Source organism: Anolis sagrei, chromosome 3 (genome assembly GCF_037176765.1).
Source record: "Anolis sagrei isolate rAnoSag1 chromosome 3, rAnoSag1.mat, whole genome shotgun sequence".
In the NCBI taxonomy this organism is placed as follows: domain Eukaryota; kingdom Metazoa; phylum Chordata; class Lepidosauria; order Squamata; family Dactyloidae; genus Anolis; species Anolis sagrei.
The window spans coordinates 89,225,150-89,252,766 of NC_090023.1; the positions used below are offsets into that span (position 1 = coordinate 89,225,150).

General features: G+C 42.5%; 1 protein-coding gene across 5 annotated transcripts in view; it reads right to left on the bottom strand.

Annotated features, from left to right (window-relative positions):
- Positions 1-27,014, bottom strand: part of PPEF1 (protein phosphatase with EF-hand domain 1) — a 53,972-nt gene extending 26,958 nt beyond the window's left edge. Inside the window, exons 1-8 of one of the 5 annotated variants that reach the window (XM_067466784.1) lie at positions 26,626-27,013; positions 16,390-16,470; positions 16,195-16,311; positions 12,001-12,197; positions 8,629-8,756; positions 7,234-7,285; positions 2,936-3,114; positions 884-998 (exon numbers count right to left, since the gene is read on the bottom strand). In XM_067466784.1, the coding sequence (XP_067322885.1) occupies positions 884-998; positions 2,936-3,114; positions 7,234-7,285; positions 8,629-8,756; positions 12,001-12,052 (526 nt within the window). In that variant the 5' untranslated portion in view covers positions 12,053-12,197; positions 16,195-16,311; positions 16,390-16,470; positions 26,626-27,013. Of the gene's footprint in view, positions 1-883; positions 999-2,935; positions 3,115-7,233; positions 7,286-8,628; positions 8,757-12,000; positions 12,198-16,194; positions 16,471-26,625 lie in introns of all 5 variants that reach the window. The other 4 variants (XM_067466786.1, XM_067466787.1, XM_067466785.1 and 1 more) reach the window with 4 other exon arrangements.
- Positions 27,015-27,617: the final 603 nt, after the last annotated feature.

Here is a 27,617-nt window from a genome sequence, read left to right on the forward strand (position 1 = left end):
AAGCATATAACCTATCTCATTTCCTCAATTAATGTAATTTTTGTTATCTATTTTTATTTTTGAAATTTACCAGTAGCTGCTGCATTTCCCACCCTCGGCTTATACTCAAGTCAATACGTTTTCCCAATTTTTTGTGGTCAAAATAGATGCATCGACTTATATTTGGGGCGGCTTATACTCAAGTATATACGGGTAGTTACTCTTGACAAATGGGAAAGCCAGATGCAACCAAATATTTTTAAAAACTAAGGTATCAAGGTCTGAAACAAGCCTTTCATAACCTTTATATAAGGGACAGTCCACCATGTAAATGTGAGTATGAGGGCAAGGTGGAGTTTAGCATGCTGAATCACATTTCATGAATTAGAAAACTGAACAGCTACACTAACTTCCAATTGATTTTTGTCCTATTCTCATAATGGAGGATAATTTAATGGTCTCAGAATAAGTGTAATTGCAGAGGCATTTCCTTCATTAGGATCACGTTCAGGAAGCATTTGTTTGAGTACTTGAGGGAAGGCTAGAGGTGAAAGAAATTATTTACCACACAACGCAGCATTTTACAGATGGAAAAGCAGCTCTTTTCTGAAAAGTTTGCCTGACTTAATCACTGATTAAGTCAGCAAATCTGACAGAAAAGAGGTGGGAGGAAACATTTGGCATACTTAAAATATTTGCCAGAGGGTGAGTCATCAGTCTTTTTTAAATTTAAAAAAAAATGATAATAAGGGGAATACAAGAAGAACGGGGTGGGATGGAGGGTGGCGGGGAGGCACTAACGCTCCAAAGGCATCATCTGCCATAAGAGACCTTGCAAATTCAAAATGCAACCTAGATGTCACCCTGGTGCTATGTCTTTCGTACAAAGGTGCTCATAGCTTACCACAGATGGTGATTTCCTTGGCATAAGAGGTTGATAGATGAGTAATGTTTGGCATCTGCTGAAGGACCTTTCTGGTCTCGTGAAAGAGTTGAAGCACATATCTAGCATGGAGCTGCTGTGTAGAGACAGAGAAAGAAACAAGATATTACAAGCTGCCATTGGAAGACATCTATTACCAAAAGCCCTCCCTGATCCTGGCACCCTTCAAACTGTGCTAAACTCTAAGTCCTATTGTCATCACAGGACAGAGTATTTTGGATGGCTGATTTTGGTTGAGTAGTTTAACACATCATGTGCTGGACTGAGGAAGGCTGGTCATATCATTGGATGGGGGAATTTGTAACTGGCTGATACTGTTGGGTAACAGTCTCCATCATCCTTCACTATCAGTTATGTTGTTTGTGGCTGATGGAACCTGAAGTCCATTTGGAAAGTTATGTGTGCCCCAACCCCATCTTGCAGTGATTCCACTCAGGAAAGTAAATGTCGAAGTCCTGTATTTTAAGCATTGTGAATATTTACAATAATGCTTTCAATTGCCTTATACAATGTTTTCTATATCAGTCTTGGACAGATTGACATGTAGAAGAAGGAGGAAAGCATGCAATATAATTATAATGCTGTAGAAATGCAGATTCTTTATGTATACGAAATAATGCTATCCATGGGAAAATTGTATAATTTTCATTATGATGTATGCTGTTGTTGTTTTTGTTATTGTGTGCCTTAAGTTATTTCTAAGTTATGGAAACCCTAAGGTGCAGCTATCACAGGATTTTCTGGGGCTGAGAGTATGTGACTTGCCCACAGTCACCCCATGAGAATTAATGATCAAGTGACGGTTCAACCCTGGTATCCAGAGTCATCTAGCACTCAAACCACTACATCATCCATGCTGATGCTCATCTATCTATCTATCTATCTATCTATCTATCTATCTATCTATCTATCATCTATCTATCTATCTATCTATCTATCTATCTATCTATCTATCTATCTATGCCAGTGGTTTCCAATCTATAGTCCGTGGATGACTAGTGGTCCACAAGAACTAAAATATGGTCCGAGGCCTCACCATTACTACACCATTGCAACAAGAGTGATTGGTCTCACAAAACCCTCGTATAGTGCTGAGGCTTATTAAATATGGTTTTCTGTGGGCAAGCAGATGGCAGCTACTGGATGGCATATGTTCTGTATCAGAAACTAGAGCTGATGTGGCCTGTCCAATGCGATTTTCTGAACCCCAAATAACCAAACCGAATCTAAAGTTGTTCAAAACCTGATTTGTAACCCTTTTGGTACTAATGTTGGAGAGTGGTCCCTGGTCAATATTGTCAAGTGGCTCCTGGTCAAAGTGGTCCCTGATCAAAAAAAGGTTGGGAACCACTGATCTATGCATACAGACATATATAAACAAATAAATTGATGGATGAATGGATAGATAGATAGATAGATAGATAGATAGATAGATGGATAGACAGACCGATAGACAGACAGACAGGATCGACTGAAAATAGATTTGCAAGGTTCCCCCTTTCCCCTAAGTTAGGAAACAGAATAAGTATAACATTTACTAACAGTTGCATTTATAAAAATCATAACCTTTTTTTTTAAGTAGCATAGGAAGATTCTGAAACACTGGAAGTTAAAAACTTTACTGAAACTGGTTGAGCATTAGTTAAGTCCCTTTCAAAAGAATTGAAATAGTATTTAACCCAGGCCAGGTCTGGCCATTTCAAAATGACATTGTTTAGGGTAATGAAAGCTAATTATACTATACATAGAACTCATGAATATAGTTTATTGAGAAAATGATGTCTATTCTTCTTTTTGAAATAAATAAAATTTCGTTTTTAAAAATTCAAATATTTCATCCTTTTCAGGATGTCAATAATAATTGTTTAAAAATTACTTTCCTCACCGCACACTCATTCAACTTGTGCAGCCTTCTTTCTCAATTGATCATCCTCTTATGATTATGACCTAAGCAACTTATAGATGTCTGTAAATATGAAATAAGGTACTGCCCGCATAATAGTCAGAACTTACCTGGTGATGCTTGAATGCCTGAAGAAGGGCATTGATGTCAGCAGCTGTGAGGGGAAAACACAGACGAGGGCCACGGTAGGAAGCGGGTACCTCAATTCTCCTTTCATACTCTGTCATTGCAGGATCTGAGCTTGCTATGTTGTAATCCCCCATAATGGAGACAAAGTGGGACTTAATGTCTGTAAAAGAACCAGAAAAGCTATTCATTTTATATAGTTGAAAGCAAACATGCCAATGACAACTAGAATTTGTTTATAAGCTTTCCACCAGTGGGAGAGTTTCCCAAGCAGAAGTTCACTCAGGATGGTTCAGCCAGTAGATGGGAAGTAAGTGATATTTGTCAGTTTCTATTCCTTCTGCACTTTTCTCTGCTCTCTTCCACACTTTTTCCTGGAAGTCCCTAATTTCACTTTTGAGCAGCTTTTCCTGTTGAAAAGTTCTTCCTAATGTTTAGTTAGAATTTCCTTTCTTGTAACCTAAATCAGTCAGTTTGGTCCTAAACAAAAGAATTGCAGGGGGGGCGGGGGGAAGCTTACTTCATCTTCCCATTGCTATCACCTCACTCTCATCTTGATCACTCCCCCTCTGACCACATTCCAGATTGTCAATATCCTTCTTAAACTGTGGTGCCTAGAACTCCAGATTAGATCTAAGCAATGAGATCTATATTTGTTGATATAGATCCAATATTTATATTGATGCAGTCTAGAATGCCATTCGATGCTCTTTTTTTGTAACTGTGGTGCAGCGGGTTAAAGCACTGAGCTGCTGAACTTGCTGACCAAAAGGTTAGTGGTTCGAATCTGGGGAGCGAGATGAGCTCCTGCCAACCTAGCAGTCTGAAAACATGCAAATATGAGTAGATCAATAGGTACTGCTTCTGCAGGAAGGAAATGGCACTCCATGAACTCATGCTGGCCACATGACCTTGGAGGCGTCTATGGACAATGTCAGCTAGAGATGGAGGTGAGCATCAACCCCCCCCCCCCGAGTTTGACTTAATGTCAAGGGGAAACCTTTACCTACACCTTTTAAAAACACAAATGGATTCATCTTTATCTTGTGGTATTCTCATACTCCTATATCATTTTCATATGTAATGTTGTACATCTAGTCACCCATCTAATTGAAATTGAAATGTTGAGACCTCTAATCCAACGCCCTGATGAGTCATGGCTTCCACATACAGAGGCATCCTCTCTCATTATTGCTTTGTGGACTGGGGGGATTTCATGGATCCCAGGGACTCAATATGCCTACCTCTTCTTAGATTTTCAGTGTAATGAAACAAACACTGGTATCAGAGCATGCCATTCCTGGAATAGCTATAGATGCAAGCACAAGAAATTATATTTATTAGGAAGAACTTCCTAATGGTGAGAGCTGTTCAGCAGTGGAACTCTCTGCCCCAGACTGTGGTGGAGGCTCCTTCATTTTGAGGCTTTTAAGCAGAGGTTGGATGGCCATCTGTCAGGGGTGCTTTGAATGTGATTTTCTTGCTTCTTGGTAGGGGGTTGGACTGGATGGCTTACAAGGTCTCTTCCAACTCTAGGATTCTATGATTTGCACACATACAGCTTTTGGCTGTATTGTAGGTTTTATATACAAAATACGCACCAGCAGTCAATTAGAAAACTTATTAGATCAATTTATCAAATACTAGCTGTGCCCTGCCACGCGTTGCTGTGGCCTATAGTAAAACTTATCAAAGTTGAGGTAGATATCTGGACTATTATGAAAGAGAGGTCCCTACCTATTCCTTCCCCCTTTTCCTCCCCCTTTCTCTACTTTCTTCCTTCTCTACCTCTTTCTTTCTTTCACTACTTGGTTTCATCCTTCTCTCTTTCCTTCATTCCCTCCCCCTTTCTTCCTTTGCCTTTCTTCCCTCCCTGTTTGCTTCCTTCTTTCACTTTTTATTTCCTTTTATTTCACCACCATCATAACAATAACAATAATGCAATGCATTGCCTCTGGGACCTGACACCTCTCCCATTCCCCCTAAAAGGGTCTCAGAGGAACAATAGCATCATCATAATAATAGAAATTACAACCTTTACCCGCCACGTGTTGCTGTGGCCAATCTTCCCTCTTTCTCTCCTTCTCTCCTTCTTTCCCTCCCTCCCTCCCTCCCTCCCTCCTTCCTTCCTTCCTTCCTTCCTTCCTTCCTTCCTTCCTTCCTTCCTTCCTTCCTTCCTTCCTTCCTTCCTTCCTTCCTTCCCATCTTTCCTTCTCCTCTTCTTTCTCTCTTTCCTTCCTTCCCCCTTTTTCTTTCTCTTCTGCTGCCTCTCTTTTCTTTCCTTCCATCTTTCCTTTTCTTTCCTTTTCTTCTTCCTTCTTTCTCTAACTTTCCTTCCTTCCCCCTTTTTCTTTACCTTCCTTTCTCTTTCTTCCTTCTTTCCTTCCTTCCTGTCTTTCCTAGATTTTGACAGGGCGGGAAGGGGCGGGGTGGGGTTTGGAGGTGGCGTGAAGTAAAAGGAGGTAAGATTGGGGCAGGGGAGTGATGGAGCGTGGGGTTGCGTGTGTGTGTGCGGCAGCGGGGGGAGTGATGGAGCGTGGGGTTGCGTGTGTGTGTGCGGCAGCGGGGGGAGTGGGGTTGCGTGTGTGTGTGCGGCGGCGGGGGGAGTGGGGTTGCGTGTGTGTATGCGGCGGCGGGGGGAGTGATGGAGCGTGGGGTTGCGTGTGTGTGTGCGGCAGGGTGTGTGTGTGTGCGGGAAGCGGCGCGGCGGGGCTTGGAGTGGGCATGGTTTCCGCAGAGGGAACGTTGGCCGGAAGGCCATGTGCGCGCGCCAGGGAACTTGCGGCTGGGCGCCAATGCGCATGCTCAGTTGTTTTGCCGTTTTGTGAGTGTGTTGTTGTGTTGTTTTTCATTTTGAGTAGATATGTTTGTACCTTGTGGGTTGTGTTATGGGTATGGGAATTTTGGTTAAGTTTCATTGGGTTTTTTTTAGTTTTGTTCTTTTGCCGTTTTGTGAGTGTGTTGCTGTGTTGTTTTTCATTTTGAGTAGATATGTTTGTACCTTGTGGGTTGTGTTATGGGCACGGGGATTTTAGTTAAATTTCGTTGAGGGATTTTTGAGTTTTGTTGTTTTGCTGTTTTGTGAGTGTGTTGTTGTGTTGTTTTTCATTTTGAGTAGATATGTTTGTACCTTGTGGGTTGTGTTATGGGCACGGGGATTTTAGTTAAATTTCGTTGAGGGATTTTTGAGTTTTGTTGTTTTGCTGTTTTGTGAGTGTGTTGTTGTGTTGTTTTTCATTTTGAGTAGATATGTTTGTACCTTGAGGGTTGTGTTATGGGCACGGGGATTTTGGTTAAGTTTCGTTGGGGGATTTTTGAGTTTTGTTGTTTTGCCGTTTTGTGAGTGTGTTGTTGTGTTGTTTTTCATTTTGAGTAGATATGTTTGTACCTTGTGGGTTGTGTTATGGGCACAGGGATTTTAGTTAAATTTCGTTGAGGGATTTTTGAGTTTTGTTGTTTTGCTGTTTTGTGAGTGTGTTGTTGTGTTGTTTTTCATTTTGAGTAGATATGTTTGTACCTTGTGGGTTGTGTTATGGGCACGGGGATTTTGGTTAAGTTTCGTTGGGGGATTTTTGAGTTTTGTTGTTTTGCCGTTTTGTGAGTGTGTTGTTGTGTTGTTTTTCATTTTGAGTAGATATGTTTGTACCTTGTGGGTTGTGTTATGGGCACGGGGATTTTAGTTAAGTTTCGTTGGGGGATTTTTGAGTTTTGTTGGTTTGCCGTTTTGTGAGTGTGTTGTTGTGTTGTTTTTCATTTTGAGTAGATATGTTTGTACCTTGTGGGTTGTGTTATGGGCACGGGGATTTTGGTTAAGTTTCGTTGGGGGATTTTTGAGTTTTGTTGTTTTGCCGTTTTGTGAGTGTGTTGTTGTGTTGTTTTTCATTTTGAGTAGATATGTTTGTACCTTGTGGGTTGTGTTATGGGCACGGGGATTTTGGTTAAGTTTCGTTGGTGTTTTTTTGAGTTTTGTTGTTTTGCCGTTTTGCGAGTGTGTTGTTGTGTTGTTTTTCATTTTGAGTAGATATGTTTGTACCTTGTGGGTTGTGTTATGGGCACGGGGATTTTGGTTGTTTCGTTGGGGTTTTTTTTAGTTTTGTTGTTTTGCCGTTTTGTGAGTGTGTTGTTGTGTTGTTTTTCATTTTGAGTAGATATGTTTGTACCTTGTGGGTTGTGTTATGGGCATGGGAATTTTGGTTAAGTTTCGTTGGGGGGTTTTTGAGTTTTGTTTCCTCGTTGGATGCCCCTAACAAATTTATATATATAGATAATATCTCAGACTCACCTGGATCAAACTCATTCACATGGTTCAGCATGAATGTGAAGAAGTTGGACAGCTGAAAAAATCCATATCTTTTAGTTGGCAATTTGAAATCATTTTATTTTCTTGCTTATTCATCATTTGCAATGCCCTTTAAATGGTGCAATTGTAACTCTGGGCACAATTCCTGCTGAGAGTGCCCAAGATTTTCCTTGCATACAAAATCTGCCCTATGTAAGCTTTGAAGCACTTTCTTCCTCCTAAAACAAAATGCTGAAAAGTAGCTGAATGCACAGGTGCTATTTCGTTAAGAAGTAAGGCAAACCATACTTAATAGCATCAAATAGTAAAATCAAATTTACTATCTAAATTTACTATGTAAAAAACTTTCAAATACAAAATGAAAACATTCTGAAGTCTCATCCCAAAAGGTGGGTGCAATGTAGAATAACTAAATATCACTTTTAAAGTTCTGAGAATAAAACCTGGACTGGATTAACTGCCTTACTGAAATGGAAGTCAAGATATCAACCCCCAAGACCTAGGTCAATTTATTCATTATTCATTATATCAATTAAAATAGTTATTTAAAATCACACAATCCAGGAGTATGTCAGGAGCCATTCCAATTGTCAAATGTAATTGTTCATTATTGTACTCAGATAAACAACAATAACAATTTTGATTAGCCAGTTGGCCTTATCAAAACAGTGCAAACACAACATACAACATACATCTAGTCCTCTTAAAATACAAATATACAGATGTTTGTTAGCTTGAAACCAATGTAGCTTACACGTAGATATATACATGAACTATCCTCATCTCCCCTACAGATATCAATTGTTGCACTATCACTGTAAAAAGGCTTGATCCCACAACCAGGATTTAACTTTCTTCCTGAAGGACAAGAGGGAGGGGGCTGATCTAATTTCCCTGGGGAGAGTTCCACAGACAAGGGGCCACCACCAAAAAAGGCCCTGTCTCTCATTTCCACCAGTCGCACCTGCGAAGGGGGTGGGATCGAGAGCAGGGCCTCCTCGGATGATTTTAATCTCCAAGATGGTTCATGGGAGAAGATACATTCAGACAGGTAAGCTCGGCCGGAACTGTTTAGGGCTCTATAGACTAAAGCCAGCACTTTGAATTGTGCTTGGTAGCAGACTGGCAGCCAGTGGAGCTGGTGCACCAAGGGAGTTGTGTGCTCCTTATGCTCTGCTCCAGTTAGAAACCTGGTTGCCACCCAATGGACTACTTGAAACTTTTGAACAGTCTTCAAAGGCAACCCTGCATAGAGCACATTGCAGTAGGTTGACATACATGAGTATACATGATAATATATGAAGAACATAATCTATAAACACAGTTTGTTGCAATTTACTGGTGGAATGTGACAAAGAAATGGCAGAGAATGCAAACCTGTAGCTGTGCTTGTTCTTCTGCATATTCAATTGACTGAAAGATGCTAAGAGCATATTGTCTCTTCAGCTCCATCCGGGCCACATAAGATCGATACCACCTTTGGATGAGGATGGCTGCTTTGATGACTGATAAAACACAAGGTGGTCAGAAATAAAATATTAATTATTCACAATTGATTCTGCAGATCCTTGGGTTCTTTTGGAGTTTATTGTGCAGTTTTCAAGATTAAACAAAGCTTGTATTTGTAGACAATCTCAGAAATTAACCATGGATTGCCCACTAGGGCAATGTTGCATCTAAAGAGCCAAATAACTTGTCTTACAGGGCACTATGTATGTAAATCAGCTGATGTGTGCTGTTTTCCCATGACTTTGAAAGAAAACATACAGCCACAGAGTCTGTATATTTTATTTTCTTGTGACCTTCAAGACTGTGCACATCACCCCGTTAAGGGAAAAATCACTCACAAACCTCTGAAAATTTGCTCTGTTTTTTTTTTAAAAAAAAACCTATGAGATAATCTCTAGTGCTGTTTCTGACATTCAAAAGGCTACGTACACTTTTGAAAGCTTAGAGAACCCAAGGGTCAAATTGACTTAACTATACAGTGAATTTCTTTGATACCTTTAGAGACAGGACAGAATTCAAATATTTAAATACATTTTCTAAATGTCGAAAGTGATCGAAGCGAGACTGAAATAGATTTAAACCAAAGGTGATTCATCACACCTTCATAACTCTCTCGACACAACTTAAAAGTAGTTTTTGGTTCACAACAATGTGCCTGGAGGAAAGACATTTTGAATTTCCCAAACAAATAGTGCTTACAGACTGATTCAATGAGATAAAATGAGCTTAGTATTTACTAGGAAAAAAATTACACAGGATCTTCAGAGTGATTTCTCAGAAAATTTTATTTTTATTCATGTGTTTTGTTTTGAGACTTTGTTTGAAATGTATGCAACCATAATATTTTCATGAGTGCTTCTGATTTACTTTAGTGAATAGTCAGTAAACATGTCACAACAGGATTTGGAATCAAACATTCAAAGACTGTGGAAGCTGTTAATGTGTGAACTGAAATAAGGTGTTGGACTGTAAACACACCCCATGTTATTAAACAAGTAGTAACCTGTTTTTAAGATGATAGTTCAGGAAGAGGGATACTCTCCTCTTGAAAAATTGCCCTTCCTTTCACTCTTGACTTCATTATTCCAATTCTCACTGAAGTAGAAGTGCTGCTTTGACAATTTAAATATAATTAATTAAGACTCAAGAGACCTTGATCAATGAAGTCAGACCAATGGGAATAGTCAATATTTCCAGAATCTATTTGCTGTGACAGAACAACTGAAAGGGTTTTTCAGAAGAGGTATGGGGAAAATCTAATAGCAAACAGGCATTGTTGAACTTTAACAAGGTTAATCTAAATATTTGAAGTTGAGTTCTATGAAAATTGGGGGGGGGGGGTCCCAGATGTTTGATTGTTTGATAGCGGCAAGAAGTGGAAGCTTTCAGCCGATTGGATCCAATGCTTGGATCAACTGCCCTGCCTCTTGCTAAAGTTGCCAGTATACTTCCTTTACCTTCTACATAGCAGGTCTGCTCACCTCACCTTAAACCGACCCTCTAGTGTGGACAGAGAGGGCATTTTTCAGCACATACATGTCCTGCAAACCTATGATGATCTTTCAGCATTTTCTGCACAAAATAGAAACGTAGCTCCTTTTGAACACAAAAGGATCTTATAGAACCTTTAAGTGAGAGGAAGAAGGTGTAGCATAAGCTTTTTTCCCTGCCAAACTGGGATAGTTATAATCGAAGGATGTGGTTTATTTATTTATTTACTTTACTTGTATACCGCAGTTTCTCAGCCTAACAGGCGACTCAACGCGGTTTACAACAAGAATAAAAATCAACAACGATATACAATATAAAACCACAAAAGCATAATATACAATATTAACACAACAATAGATAACACAATGCATCTCATAACTAGAATCATGATCCAATTCGTCGTCCAATTTTCCAATTCCTGTAATCATCACATTGATTGCACTGTTTAACCGAATGCCCGTTCAAACATCCAAGTTTTTAATCTTCTTCGGAACACCATCAGCGAGGGGGCTGATCTTACCTCCATGGGAAGGGCGTTCCACAGCCGGGGGGCCACCACAGAAAAGGCCCTGTCTCTCGTCCCCGCCAGCCGCATCTGTGAAGCAGGCGGGATAGAGAGCAGGGCCTCCCCAGAAGATCTTAGGGTCCTGGCGGGCTGATAGGCAGAGATACGTTCGGATAGGTAACTTGGGCCAGAACCGTTTAGGGCTTTATAGGCCAACGCCAGCACTTTGAATTGAGCCCGGTAGCAAATCGGCAGCCAGTGGAGCTGGTGCAGCAGAGGAGTTGTATGCTCCCTGCGCTCCGCTCCTGTTAGTATCATGGCTGCCGAGCGTTGGACTAGCTGGAGCTTCCGAGCCGTCTTCAAAGGCAACCCCACGTAGAGAGCGTTGCAGTAGTCTAAACGGGATGTAACCAGAGCGTGGACTACCGTGGCCAAGTCAGACTTCCCAAGGTACGGGCGCAGTTGGCTTCTCTAAAGGTGGAGCTGCAGAGCTTGCCTTGTCATCCAACGTGTCTATAAAGGTGGTAGAAGTGAGAGAAATGTCTCCCTGAAGGTCTTAAAGTCTGGACTAGGAGAATATGATCCTTCATGAGAGCCAGAAGTGTGATCTGAGCATTGAACTATGACTCTGGAGACTAGGGTTTGAATCCTTGCTTATCCATGGTAACCCATTGGGTAACCTTGGGCAAATCACATTCGGCCTCAACTGAAGACAAAGGCATATCTCTCTGAAAAAATATTACCCAGAAAACTCAGGCCAATCAACAGTCTGACCCTTTCTGCCTACTCTTCAGAGGTAGGTCTGTGTAGATTGGGTTGCAGTAATCCAAATGGGATTTAAATATAATCTGTGCCAACATAGTTGACATTACTAGGAATGGGCACAGGTGAAGCACTAGCTTTAAATGGCCCAAAGACGCCTGGCCACCACTACAGAAATCAAATCTTCCAAGCTCAGCTGAATTCAGTACAACCCTGAATTGTGAACCTATATCTTCAGGGGGAGTGTAATCCCATCTAGTAGGGGATGCATCACTATTTCCTGACCTGCTTTTCAACTGATCAAGAACATCTCTGTCTTGTATGGATTAAGCTTATATTTGATGTCATCCAGATCATTGCTTCTTTCTTCCTAATCCATTTACATTATCTGGAACAGCTCATTGTGAAATTAGAATCTTCCAAGTTAAGGAATATTACAAAGGGGTTGTTTAGTTACAATAGCACAGAACAACAAGTGTTACCTCGTTCTGATTTGTTTGCCTGGTTCTTCTTTATAGAAATGCCACATCCCATGATTTCTGTAAAAAAGTGGCATCTGAGTTAAATTTTCCTCATGAGTGATGATTTTCTTTCAGTCAGTGATGTTGCAACCCTCTCAATGTTCTTCTCAGTATACTACCATGAACCATTCTGGGGAGAATGGCTTATTTTCTTAGTCCTATTAAAATAAAATACAGTATGACAAAATAGATTTAAATCATTTGCTACCAAGGTACAGGAGAAATAATGAACTGTGCAATATATACACTGTGAAGACAGTGAGGAGCATATCAAGAGTGTTCTGTTAATACCGGGTATGCACTTGTAACTACTGGTATCAATGCCGTCCCCACTTTTCTTTGCAAGATTGGAAATGGGGCAAGGGGGAGGTCATACGGGTACTGAAGAGAACATTTTTGTGAGCAGTGTATGCAGAGAAAACTGCTTTTTAATGACTCTGTGTTGTGCATAATAGACTGCTGAACACTAAACATGGTTTTGGGGGATATTACCAATAAGAAAGCAGGACAGAGACTTAGAGATTAAAAAAGCAGCTGGATACTGGCCACTCCTCAATACTAAATGAACATTTAGGTGCTCCACAAGCTCTTTTCAAACAAGCAACAAGACATTTTCATCATCAGGGGCAACTATTTTTCCTATTTTTCCATAGGAAAACCTGTTTTGCTTCTCTAATATCACTGAAATAGCAGCCAGTTGTGTTACGATGCACCTGTAGCTTTCATCTCAGGGCATGGGAGTGAACAGAAAGATTAGCAGATCAATTTTTTTTAGTTCTTGCAAATAAAAGAACTTGAGGGCCATTCATACTATATGATTATAGTGCTATATTCCACTTGGACCACCACCACAATGTTCTATGAAATCCTGGGTGAGTCTGTAGTCAGGTCTCCCCAGCTTATAATTTTAACTGTCCCTCCATCACTGAACTCCAAATCCCACAAAACTGAACCACAACAGTTAAAGTGGAATCACAATTGCATTGAGTGAATGATGTGAAACAAGGAGATGAATGGGATTCAACCCAACAGAAAGGGGCATTCTTGTATTCTATTTTTATCTTACTATTCTCCAAATACAGGGTCTAAAGCGGCCTATGCAATTCAGAACAAAGGTCCCCTAAAATCCTATTTTCCAAAAGTCAAAACACAATTGAATAGAGTAGCAATGCTATTTTTTATAAGCACGTGGTTAAAACAGATTAAACACACCCGAAGGTTAATTATAAAGCTTGGTTTCTCAGGGAAACTCTTGTTCATTGGCAACCCAACACTTACCTTTGTTAGGTTCTTGTGGGTTTTTTCGGGCTATAGAGCCATGTTCTAGAGGCATTTCTCCTGACGTTTCACCTGCATCTATGGCAAGCATCCTCAGAGGTGTGAGGTCTGTTGGAAGTAGGAAAAATGGGTTTATATATCTGTGGAATGGCTGGGGTGGGGCAAGGAGCTCTTCCCTGCTGCAGTTAGGTGTGAATGTTTAGCTGATCACCTTCATTAGCATTTGAAGGCCTGCCTGAGCCTGGGAAAATCTGTTGCTGGGAGGTGTTAATCTGTGCCTGGTTTTTTCCTCTCTGTTGTTTAGCTGTTATAATTTTAGAGTTTTTTAATACTGGTAGCCAGATTTTGTTCATTTTCATGGTCTCTTCCTTTCTGTTGAAATTGTCCACATGCTTGTGGATTTCAATGGCTTCTCTGTGTAGTCTGACATGGTGGTTGTTGGTGTGGTCCAGCATTTCTGTGTTCTCAAATAATATGCTGTGTCCAGGCTGGTTCATCAGGTGCTCTGCTATGGCTGACTTCTCTGGTTGAAGTAGTCTGCAGTGCCTTTCATGTTCCTTGATGCGTGTCTGTGTGTGTGGGTTTTCTGTAGACGGTGTGACCCAATTGTTGATCTGGTTTGCGGATGACTAGGACATCTAGAAAAGGCAATCTTCCTTCATTTTCTTTTTCCATGGTGAACTGGATGTTTGGGTGGATGCTGTTAAGATGGTCCAGGAACCTGTTGAGTTCTTCTCCATGGCTCCAAATGGTGTAGCTATGGGGAGCCCTCTCAGCCCGGTCATAGCTAACTTCTACATGGAACACTTTGAAGAACAAGCCCTGGAAACAGCAACCAAAAAGCCCACAATATGGTTCAGATATGTGGATGACACCTTCACCATTTGGAGCCATGGAGAAGAAGAACTCAACAGGTTCCTGGACCATCTTAACAGCATCCACCCAAACATCCAGTTCACCATGGAAAAAGAAAATGAAGGAAGATTGCCTTTTCTAGATGTCCTAGTCATCCGCAAACCAGATCAACAATTGGGTCACACCGTCTACAGAAAACCCACACACACAGACACGCATCAAGGAACATGAAAGGCACTGCAGACTACTTCAACCAGAGAAGTCAGCCATAGCAGAGCACCTGATGAACCAGCCTGGACACAGCATATTATTTGAGAACACAGAAATGCTGGACCACACCAACAACCACCATGTCAGACTACACAGAGAAGCCATTGAAATCCACAAGCATGTGGACAATTTCAACAGAAAGGAAGAGACCATGAAAATGAACAAAATCTGGCTACCAGTATTAAAAAACTCTAAAATTATAACAGCTAAACAACAGAGAGGAAAAAACCAGGCACAGATTAACACCTCCCAGCAACAGATTTTCCCAGGCTCAGGCAGGCCTTCAAATGCTAATGAAGGTGATCAGCTAAACATTCACACCTAACTGCAGCAGGGAAGAGCTCCTTGCCCCACCCCAGCCATTCCACAGATATATAAACCCATTTTTCCTACTTCCAACAGACCTCACACCTCTGAGGATGCTTGCCATAGATGCAGGCGAAACGTCAGGAGAAATGCCTCTAGAACATGGCTCTATAGCCCGAAAAAACCCACAAGAACCTAGTGATTCCAGCCATGAAAGCCTTCGACAATACTTACCTTTGTGTTTAGGACTTTCAAAGAAGTGCTAACCAGGCTAACGGGAAGCCCCATGGAGAAGTTATGATAGAAATGGAGCATTCTGAAACCATCTGTCATAACAGATGGGTTGTCTTAATTGGGCACTCAATGCTACAGGAAAAGTATGGTCAGCAGTCCTAACCCTTACCAGAAATGTGTCTGACCTTGACAAAATTTCCAAGAAACATACATTTGAACAATCCTCCTTCCTGTTCAAGTAAGAGAACCAAATCAAAACTATGACTTGATATATTGACAATGTTATTTTGGAAAATATGATTACATCATGTGAGGCAAGAAGTCCTGAACTACTCCTGACAAGGCAGCATTGACATGGGTGTTGAAATATCTCAGCCATATGATACTCAACACCAGTCCTGGGACTACCTCCATCAGTTCAGTACGACACAGAATCTCAAAAGTTTCATTTATTTATTTATTTATTACTTAATACATATCCAACCTTTCTTCCCAAATGGGAATTAAAACAAAATGCTAGAAGAAACAAAGACCACCAGCATTGAAGCGATGGTTCTCTGCTATCAATTCTGCTGGACCGGCCACGTTGTCCAAATGCCTGATCACCATCCCCCAAAGTAGCTGCTCTACTCTAAACTCAAGAATGGAAAACGGAATGTTGGAGGACAGGAAAAGAGATTTAAAGATGGGCTCAAAGCCAACCTTAAAAACTCTGGCATAGACACCGAGAACTGGAAAGCCCTGGCCCTTGAGCGCTCCAGCTGGAAGTCAGTTGTCACCAGCAGTGCTGTAGAATTTGAAGAGGCACAAATGGAGGGCAAAAGAGAAAAACATGCCAAGAGGAAGGCATGTCAAGCCAACCCCAACTGGGACCACCTTCCACCTGGAAACTGATGCCCTCAATGCAGGAGAACATGCGGGTCAAGAATAGGGCTCCACAGTCACCTACGTACCACAGCCAGGACACCACTTTTGGAGGACAATCTTACTTGGACAACGAGGGATCGCCCAAGTAAAGTGAAAAGAATATATGGTATTGTACAAATATGTATAACCATTAACACAGAGATAATAATATTAAAACATTTAGAAAGTTTTAGAATAGATAGAAAACATAAAATACAAACTTGGCACACAGCATTATACAGCACACCCTTCTGCTACACCCAGTTATAGACTAAAGAGCTATTTAAATAAAAAGGTATTCTTTACCTGCTTGGAAAAAGTGATCACAGAAGGGGCCAAGCTAGGCTACTATTTTGCAGGAGAAAGTTCCGCAATGTGGGAGCAGCCACTGACAGCTCTGTTCTGGGTCCTCATCGACTGTACCTGTGGAAATGGGGTCATGGTCAGATTTTGAGGTTGATTTTCCAGCTCAACCAGGGGAATGACAGCCTCAGGTCTCACCTGAGGCTCATCAAACTTAGAGACCAGAACAACTGGAACAATCAAATGAAGAGGTGTGGCCCCCAGGCCCTCAGTCTCAATCTGGGTGGAAAAGAGAGCAGAACAAAGGCATTCAATAATGCTTCTTGGCATGTAAAGGAAGACGCTTTATTAATCAAGGAAAGATGTGTCTGCGACCAATTTAATAAATGGCGTTCAATCCCTGATTTTAAGTGACATGTTCCCATAGTTCTGCTTCAGATACCGGAATGGGGAGGAAAGCACTTTAGAGCATTCGGAACATAAGGCGGAAGGAGGGACGGAGGGATTAAAGATGAGACATCTGAGGGAAAAGGAGAATTTCTGGGCATACATAGGAATGGAAACACCTGGGAGTGGCAGCGGTCTGGGCTGGCTACTCAGAGAACGGCCAATAACACAACATCTGGCCTCATGGATCAGCCCACTGCACTTTATGATCGGAATCAACATCTTCCCACGGACAGTTTTGCAGTGGACATTGCCGATCTAATGATAAACAGAGGCAGATGGACCTCCAAGAGGGCAGTCTGTAATTCCTTGGCCCAAATCCTAGGTAAAAGATCACAGGATATAAGACTAAAAGCCATAGTGTGGTTGTGGAGGGATTACCAATCCTCTGACCGCTCCACCCGTCTTCAAATTTCACCAGAAGACAGCACTTGGCTTGGTGAGCTAATGGCTAAACAACCTGGCCTAAAGAAATGGGGCATCACTATTAGGAGGGTAGTTGTGGACCCTCACATTCGCCCCTTGTTTGATCCTGGGGTTTTGTTCCACCACACTCCACCTGGCCCCCGGGCGAACTTCACAACTAGCTCACCAGTTACGGCCCTCCCTCCTGGTTCATATAATTTTGAGACCCCATCTGCCCCGGTCGCCTCCACTCAGCCAGTCACACTTCTCCGCTCGAGAATGCTCCCTTTATTCAGCCCACTTAGCTCCCTTGATACCTCTCTATCCATCTCAACATCAGAGTCATCCCTACCAAATGCCCAAGGGAGATTATTCCCCAGCCCAACTTCCTCCCCTGAGAGCTGACTAGATTCTGGCCGGGCGGGGGGGGGGGGAAGGTTCCAGAGAAAGGGGGTGCTATCCGAGTCGTGTGGGGAAGGAGATTTGCGGATCACAAACATCCCAGGGAGAAGCGCAACAGAGTCTTTGCGACCCTGGAAAAGGTGGGTAGTGGTAGGCTCCTTGGCAGCCCCCTTGGTCTTAAGGTCCTGTTGATTAATGCCAGATCCGTTAATGGTAAGACCGCGGCCATCCAGGACTTGATCCTGGATGAGAGGGCGGATCTGGCATGCATTACCGAGACCTGGTTGGACGAGGTGGGGGGTGTAAACCTTTCCCAGCTGTGTCCTCCAGGTTTTGGAGTGCATCAACAGGCCAGACAAGGGGGGCGGGGAGGAGGGGTCGCAGTGGTCTTCCGGCAATCCATCGCCGTGACCAGATGCGTTGTCCCGCAAGCTTCTGGGTTTGAATGCGTCCACTTGAAGGTGGGGAGCCGTGACAGTGTGGGGTTCCTGCTGGTGTATCGCCCACCCCAAGATCCAGCAGCTTCCCTGTCTGAGTTAGCGGAGGTGGTCTCTAATTCGGCCTTGGTCTCCCAGCGCCTGGTGGTGCTGGGAGACTTTAACATCCACGCCGAGACCACTTTATCTGGCGCAGCTCAGGTCTTTATGGCCACCATGACGGCCATAGGACTGTCACAGATAATATCCGGCCCCACGCATCAAGCTGGGCACACTCTCGACCTTGTCTTTGTGGCGGACGACGAATTGATCAGAGTGGAAGATCAAAACATCCTTCCAGTGTCATGGTCTGACCATCATCTGATCACATTTAGACTTACTGCGACCCTAAACCTCCGCAGGGGTGGAGGACAAATTAAGATGGTCCGCCCTAGGAGACTGATGGATCCGGACGGATTCCTGAGGAATCTTAGGGTTCTTCCTGCCTTGGAGCCTGGCGATTCTATCGACGCCTTGGTAACTCTCTATAACGGGGAGATGGCCAGGGCGTTAGATACGATCGCACCCGAACGCCCCATCTCGTTGCGTCGTGACAGGCCATCTCCTTGGTTCACCGAGGAGCTGGCTGTGATGAAGCATACGAGAAGGGGGCTAGAGCGCAAATGGAGGAAATCTCGAGATGTGTCTGATCGAACACGGGCTAGAGCCTCTCTTAAGGCATACTCCGTGGCCATACGGGTGGCCAGGAAGTCATTCACGACCGCTCGTATAGCATCTGCAGCAAATAGATCATCGGAGCTGTTTCGGGTCGTGGGAGAACTCCTCCACCCACCTGCGGTGGAGGAGGTCCCTGACGACCCCGCAGCTCGGTGTCGCGATTTCGCACACCATTTTGCAGATAAAGTCGCCCAGATACGCCTCGAGCTCGACTCCAATTCCATCGCAGTGCCAGAAGAGGTGACGGAGGCACCTGCTTGTCCAATTTTGTGGGATTCTTTTAGGCTTGTTCTTCCTGAAACCGTGGAGGAGATTCTTGGGGCTGTGAAGGCGACCACCTCATCTCTAGACCCATGCCCATCTTGGCTCATTAAATCAGCCAGAGGGGGGTTGCTTGACTGGTTTGTACTGATTGTCAATGCATCGTTGGAGCAAGGAATTTTTCCATCTAATTTGAAGCAGGCCGTGGTTCGCCCACTTATAAAAAAAGCTTCTCTTGACTCCACGATGCTGAATAATTACAGGCCGATCTCCAAACTCCCCTTTTTGGGTAAGGTGCTGGAGAGGGTGGTCGCCTCTCAGCTCCAGGGTTTCCTAGACGATACCAACTACCTAGATCAGTCACAGTCTGGTTTCAGGCCTGGTCATGGCACCGAGACAGCCTTGGTCGCCTTGGTGGATGACCTCCGCAGAGAGCTGGACAGGGGGAGTGTGATCCTGCTGGTTCTCTTGGACATCTCAGCGGCTTTCGATACCATCGATCATGGTATCCTTCTGGGTCGTCTCTCCGGGATGAGCCTTGGGGGCACGGTTTTGTCGTGGCTCCAGTCCTTCCTGGAGGGATGAACTCAGATGGTGAAGCTGGGAGACGCCTGCTCTGACCCCTGGCCTTTGACCTGTGGGGTCCCGCAAGGCTCTATTTTGTCGCCCATGCTTTTTAACATCTACATGAAACCGCTGGGAGAGGTCATCCGGAGTTTTGGAGTTGGGTGCCATCTCTACGCGGATGACACACAACTCTACTACTCTTTTCCACCTAATTCCAAGGAGGCTTCTCAGGTGCTGGGTGAGTGCCTGGCCGCTGTGTCGATCTGGATGAGGAGGAACAAGCTGAAGATCAATCCCGATAAGACAGAGGTCCTCCTGGTCGATCGTAAACCGGATCGGGGTATAGGGTGGTCACCTGTGTTGGACGGGGTTACACTCCCCCTGAAGCCACAGGTCCGCAGTTTGGGCGTCCTCTTGGATTCTTCGCTTACGCTTGAGGCTCAGGTGTCGGCGGTATCCGGGAGGGCCTTTGCGCAACTGAGACTTGTGCGCCAACTGCGACCATACCTCGTGAAGGCTGATCTGGCTGGGGTGGTCCATGCCTTGGTCACCTCTAGAATGGATTACTGCAATGCGCTCTACGTGGGGCAGCCCTTGAAGACGGCTCGGAAACTTCAATTGGTCCAGCGGGCAGCAGCCAGGATGCTAACCGGGGCTCATTATCAAGAGAGGTCTACCCCTCTGTTTAAGGAGCTCCATTGGCTGCCATTTATTTTCCGAGCCCAATTCAAGGTGCAGGTGCTTACCTACAAAGCCCTAAACGGTTTGGGACCACCCTACCTGCGTGACTGCATCACCATCTACGAACCCACACGCTCGCTACGGTCATCTGGAGAGGCCCTGCTCGTGATCCCACCCACGTCGCAAGCGCGCTTGGTGGGGACACGGGACAGGGCCTTTTCTGTGGCGGCCCCCCGACTTTGGAACGCCCTCCCAAAAGATCTCAGACAGGCCCCCACTCTAGCCGTTTTCAGAAGGAATCTAAAAACTTGGCTGTTCCGTTGTGCCTTCCCAGACTAGGAATCCCCACCCCAAGTCCTAGCATAACTAATTGTCGCTGCACACCGCACTTTTAACCCTACGTGCCTCCTGCCATTTCAGCACTTTTAACCCTTGTACCCCAGTGCGCCGGCCGAACCAGTTTTTAATAATGTCTTGATGTACTGCCATTGTCGTTATTTTGCTTATTGTTTGATTTGCTTAGCTATTGTGGTGTTATGTTATTTTGCTTATTGTTTGATTTGCTTTGTTATTGTGATGTTACATTCTCTATTGTATTGTGTTTTGAGGCTTCGGCCTGTGTAAGCCGCATCGAGTCCTCCGGGAGATGCTAGCGGGGTACAAATAAAGTTAATAAAACCCTGACCATTGGATTAGCTGACATCCTGTTTGGCTTTTGGACTAATTTGGACTAATTTTGGACTAATTTTGAAAGGGTCATGATTTCCATGACCCTTTCATAAGCAAACTCTTTACTGTCTTTGCTTTATCTGGCAGTATCTGCAGAAATTTGGAATAAATTGCATCCTTCTAAATTCTCTCTGGGCCCTTCCACACAGCCCTATATCCCAGAATATCAAAACAGAAAATCCCACAATATCTGCTTTGAGCTGGGTAATCCGAGTCCACACTCAGATAATGTGGGATTTTCTTGCCTTGATATTCTGGGAAATAGGGCTGTGTGCCAAAACCTAATCAGGATACGTCATAAGACAAAGTGAAAGGACAAAGGGAAAGCCTTCCTGCAAAGATTCAGTTCAGTTCTCATAGATCCCTACCTGTCCCAAACTGTGTATGTGTGTGTGCACGCATGTGCACCTATGTGCACCGTCAATCTCCGGTTGACTTATGGCAATCTCATGAGTTTCTCAGGATTTTCTTAGGCAAGGACTGTTCATAGATGGTCTTGCCAGTTCCTTGTATTGACATTTAGCCACCTATTTTCTTAGCCATATGGTTTAGAACACCAGAAAGGGAATCTCTGAATATGATGAGATCCTAGGTCTATACAGTCTAGTACTTTTTCTGCTTCCCCCATCCCACACTACCACTTCAGTTGTAGGCCATTACAGATTGGTATAGATTGGCATGAGAATTATAGTCTCTGAGTTCAAATCTTGTCTTTCTGACATCACAAGCTTGCTCTCGAGCTTCATCAAATGGCCTTTCCTAAAATACTGAATTCTACACTATAGCTGAAAAAGGATTCCTTTCATAGGTTGGTATACCAAACAGGCCAAGTCTAACGAAATGGATAATTATAATGATCACAGAGGTCTTGCCGTGCTCAGCTGTTTATCCATCTCAAGGATAAATGAGGTAGCTGACTACCAAAAACAACACTATTCCTGCTGTGACAAGAAAAAAGTATGTAATTACTTATGCAAAGATGCCCTGCACCTCAAGTATCTGTTGTCAAAGGACTCTTGGTTAACACATTAGAAATGCTGGAAGCATATAGGGCAGCAGTAAGAAACCTTTTTCCTGCCAAGAGTCATTTTGATATACATATCATCATTCACAAGCCATAACTTTATGTATTTATTTTAAATAAATAATTATAAAATTATATAAGAAAAGGGCAAAGGTTTCCCCTTGACATTAAGTCTAGTCGTGTCCAACTCTTGGGGGTGGTGTTCATCCCCAATTTTAAGCCGATGAGCCAGTGTTGTCCATAGACGCCTCCAAGGTCATGTGGCCGGCATAACTTATAAAATCATATATTAAAAATCAAATGACAGCTCCAAAGGCCACATGGCATAGGCAGCTGCCTATGCATGCACACATCAGTGTTGCCTCAGCTGCGGAAGCAGCAGAACATGCCTGTGTGAGGAGAGGAACTCAGAAGAAGCTTGGTTCTGAATCATAAGCAGCAACTGGCCCATAGAAGAGTTTGGGATGAGCAACAGGAGTTGGGTTGAATAGATGGACTGGGACAGGTGCCCTTCCCTACATCAGGGCCAGATAAAATGATTTTGCAGGTCTTATACGGTTCTGAAACATTATCTTTTAATCTCATTAATTCTTAGAGCAACCCTAAATTTTACCTGCTGTCAAGAAATTTTCAGGTTGCTCAGCAACCAAAGCCTTTTAATTTTGTTCCAGTGGCGTCTGAGATTTTGTACATAAAGCTATAGCTTCAAATCAGCATTTCTTTAAAGGTCTCTTGTCTACTTCTTCCTTTCAGCATTGACTGATGAGGATGTTATGCAAAATCTGTTGTTTTGGGAGCCCCTGGTGGCGCAGCAAGTTAAATTACTGATCTGAACTTGCTGACCAAAAGATCGGCGGTTTGAATCCAGGGAGTGGAGTGAGGTTCTGCTTTAGATCCAGATTCTGCCAACCTAGTAGTTTGAAAACATGCAAATGTGAATAGATCAATAGGTAGCGCTCTGGTGGGAAGATAACAGCGCCCCATGCAGTCATGCTGGCCACATGACCTTGGAGGTATCTATGGACAATGCCGGCTCTTTGGCTTAAAAATTGAGATTAGCACCACCCACCCAGAGTTGGACATGACTAGTCTTAATGTCAGGGGAAACCTTTACCTTTTTACTGTTGTTTTGAGGTAGGTATTTTATTTCATAGTACTTTTATACTGAAATTAGCTATTCTACTTTCAGAGACTTTATGAAATTAAGTAGCTTTGTGATGTATTCATGTATGTGGATGTTCAAGATACAACCCAAACAACAACAAAAAAGTAGACTTGATATAAACAAGGAATGTAAACAATTGCCCTTAAAGCTGTGCCCTCAAAACAGTTCCAAATTGGCATCCTACATTCAAATGAAAACCCACTGATTTTTATGCTGTCACATGAGGGAGTAACTAAAAAAACAAGAGGTACCTGTATTTGCTTTATGTAAATAAGGATATTTGAAGATTATGCCAGAAATAAGATGTAGGTTGTCTCCCTTTGAGTCAAAAATTACAAGGACACAGCTTTGCCTACGCTGTTGTGAGGATGAACAATGGAGGGATGGCAAATGGTATCAAAGTTTGACTCTGTGTGGCCCAGGATGATGGACTCTGATTGTTCAGAAACCCATTTTAAAACAATTTCACTTCATATTGAAGCCAAGTTGGGAGAACATTCACATTTGAGTTGAGGAAATAATAGAATCAGCATTCATGAGTTAAGACCAGGGCACAAGCAGAGTTGGTATTTCTAAAAACTGGATGAATGTTTATATATATACACTAAAAAGATGGGAGAAAAAAGCAGGGCAGGGAAGAAAAATATATAGGATGTAGTAATAGGTCACAAATATACATAATATAACCTGACCTGCATGGATTAGGACCGTGGGAGACCAAAATCCAAATCCCTGTTCAATTGTAGAAAGCTACTAGATGGCCTTGGGCAAATAATACTCTCTCATGATGTAAACAATGACAAGCCTCCTCTGAATAAACTCTAGAGAGGTGTCATCCTAAGTCAGGGTCACATTTATTCTTCGCTAAGCCAGTTTGACTATTGCAGGCTGATATATTTGTCTTTTTAGTCTTGGAGCAGGAGTTTTTCACGATATCAAGAGCATACAGAATCCAAGCACAGATAATGTCTGAATCACAGGACTATCTTTAAAAAGGACATGCATATCTATAAATATAATACCAAATTAGTATGTTGCAGAAAACCCAGGAAGAAAAGAGTGACCACTGTACAGCACACATCATATACCATTACATCTATCATTAATTGATAACAAAACATTATAAAATTGGTTTTCTTTCCCTTAATTTAAGATGGAGAATTAATGGCCAGAGTAAGGGAATCTGAGAGGCAAATGAACCCATAAAACAAGAAAATATGTTTTAAAAATGCAATTCTAAACCCATTTACATGGGAGGAAACCCAAATGAATTTAATGGGATTTACTCCTCAGTAGACTTGATTGTGTAGTGCTAATAGCACACATGAAGAAAAAAAGTGTTACTTTTGTTTTTGTTGTATAGGACTAAAATAATTAGTATGGTTTCACTAGGCAACATCTGTGTGATCCAATATACTCTACTCATTTTTCAGGAGCAGTCAATCAGATGTTTCTAACCATGGCCTTTTTTATGACCTCATCACATGATTAATTTTCAGTGTCATAGGACGCTTTTCCCCCAGTTAAACCACAGAGCTCCGTGCTGCCTATCAGATGATGCAGGCTCACTTCTGGTGGGGCTTCATGGTTCAACTGGGGTACAAGTGTCCTAGGACACTTGGCTCCGAACACAGGAGGCCTTCTGTATTCCATTAGGAATCAGAGGGGCAGTACGGCAGGAAACCGTGTGGTGATGCATCCCCACGTGTGATGGGGAAGTGTCGCTGCAAAGTGAGGCAGAGTGCAGGGTGCTGGGATTGTCCCACCGATTTGCGACAGAGGCTAATGATTTGATCCGGGAGACCTCATCATTGTGATGAGGTCCTTAGTTTACTATCTGGAATTCAAAGTTCAACAGCTTCTAAACGTGCATCTGTTCGTTAGGAAGGCCTTCCATAGACAGAGAAAAGTTGAAGGGTGTGTAAACAACCAGGCCAAGGTACACTTAGGAATGGCACCAGAGAGGCAATCATATTTGCTTGGAACAATCAATGTCTTTGCCTGGACCCATTTAGAATATGCTCTTTGAACTGTACTAAAGAAAAGTTATACAGTATGAAGTTACAGTTTATTACCACTCAACAATCAATAATCAAAAGGCCTTCCATTTCCCCAAATATTTTGGGGTGTCAGTTTTGCGGGTGAACTGCCCAGTGATCAATATTCCCAATGACCAGAGTTTGTGAGAAGTGCTCTACAACAACATTTAGGGGAGGTTAAGGTCCATATCAACTACCACATCCTAGTTGATGTATGTGATGACATGTATTGCAGACAAAATGTGACCCTCCAGAAAGTCTGAAGATCACCAATTCAGCTTTTGGGAATGGACAGCAACTTTCTGTATGGAGGGGCTAGAACTAGGAAAGCAAAGCAAAATAAAATGAAAAAAAGAAATAAAAGCTGTGTGAACACCAATAGATATGATTTGGGATTCACTATCAATCTTGTCTTGAAAGAAGATGGGGAGGAAAAGACAAACATGGATTTTACTAACAAGTTATTGATTTGTTCAGGTGATATTACTTTTTTCTATTTAAGACTCCTACGATTAATATTTTTCTTTGTTTTGTTTTGAAAAGAGGATGTATCCCAGAAAGTATAACATGAAGCAAGAGCAACCAAGAGTATTTTATAAAATAGGCGAATGAAGCTAGCACCACACCCAATGCCTTTTGTCAAATGGATGCTAGCGTAAGAATCAGGGCCCTTCCACACAGCCCTATATACCAGAATATCAAGGCAGAAAATCCCACAATATCTGCTTTGAACTGGGTTATCTGAGTCCACATTCAGATAATGTGGGATTTTCTGCCTTGATATTCTGGGATATAGGACTGTGTGGAAAGGCCCTAAGACAAGAAACAAGAGCAATCGAGAGGTTTTACAAAATAAAATATGTGAATGGATCTAGCACCACGCCCAATGCCTTTTATCAAATTTTGGATGCAAAAGTAAGAATCAGACATTTTGGGATTTCAGATTTGAAAAAAGGAAACAATAATTTTATATTGCTAGGCCATTGCAAGTGGGTGATCAGATGGAAAAGAAAAGACAGCTTTTGCATTTTTACATTGTTCAAAACAGGAAAAAACTTCTGACACATGCAAACCTTTTTTTACTTCCTCGGCATTGACTGTGCCATGACAGGCTGTCTCTGTACATTTTCTGTACGATTATGGTAGGCACATTGACTTCTATTATCTGTTCATTTATGGGCCTTTAAAAGTAGGACAAACATGTGAACAACTGTGCACACGCACACACACATACACACACAATCCATTTCTCTTCAAAATAAAATAGAAGTGTACCAAACTCTAGTAAGGATAGTCAGAGCAGGGTTCTATATTCGAAGATCCTTTGAAACATAGTAGAGATAAATCCAGGATTTATGTTGACTCACACTATACATCACAAATCTATGTTTACTTAGAAATAAATAGCATTTGCTGCAACAATATTTAATCTCAAAGTGTTTGGAATCACAGCCTTTGTTATAGCATGCACTGTTTCTCACAACTGATAATTATTTATTTCAAACAACTAAATATCTATATCTTTAAAAATAAAAAAGCACACACAGAGACAGACATTACCTGCCTTCTTCCACTGTATCAGCAATGAGGTTTGCTGTAAGTGCTGTAAACAAGCCTTCTTCCCAAACTGAGTGTACAGAACATGGCATGGAATCAATAGACACTCCAGCTGCCTCCACAGTGGGTCATCTTTGTCCCTACCTTAAATTTAGATGTATTTCCCAAGAACCCCACCTGAGCACCGAATGGATTCAAGAAACGGCTCCTTTCTCTCTTCCAGCCTGAAACTAGAGCTCTGTCTAAATGCAACAGCCATGCTGGCAGAGAGGCATGGTGATATATTGGACATTGGACAGCACTCCCTGGATCTCAGGCAGATAAATGGATAATTGAAGTTATCTGCTTTTTATGAGAAGCTCTGTGGTCTCTTTGCCTCAGCAAACCCCATTGTTGAAATGATTAATGGCTGGCCACAAACTGATATTACAATAGATTACATCAGCTAAAATGTGGAGTGAGGTATGGGAAGAAATACTAAAAGCAGCCAAAGGGAATAAAACATACACAAAGAACATGGAGTTTCCAATTCGTTGGCTTTGTAGCAAAAACAACAGGATTCAGTGGCACCCTAAGGTGAACACATTGATTGTAGCATAGATCTCTATTTTGTGCTGCACATAGATATATTTCATATATACAAACACAAGAAGTAAACAATTAATTCAGAGGGAAATGAAATACAAAATAATAGCAATTACAAATCACAATCCTTAATATTTTAGAATTATTTTAATTCCTGGATACTTTGTAAATGTAAAGGTAAAGGTTTCCCCTGACTAAGTCTAGTCGTGTCCAACTCTGGGGGGTGGTGTTCATCTCCATTTCTAAGCCAAAGAGCCGGTGTTGACCGTAGATACCTCCAAGGTCATGTGGCCAGCATGACTATATGGAGAACAATTACCTTCCAGTTACCTTATGATCTCACATTTTTATGTTTTTGAACTGCTAGGTTGGCAGAAACTGGGCCTAACAGCAGGAGCTCACCCCACTCC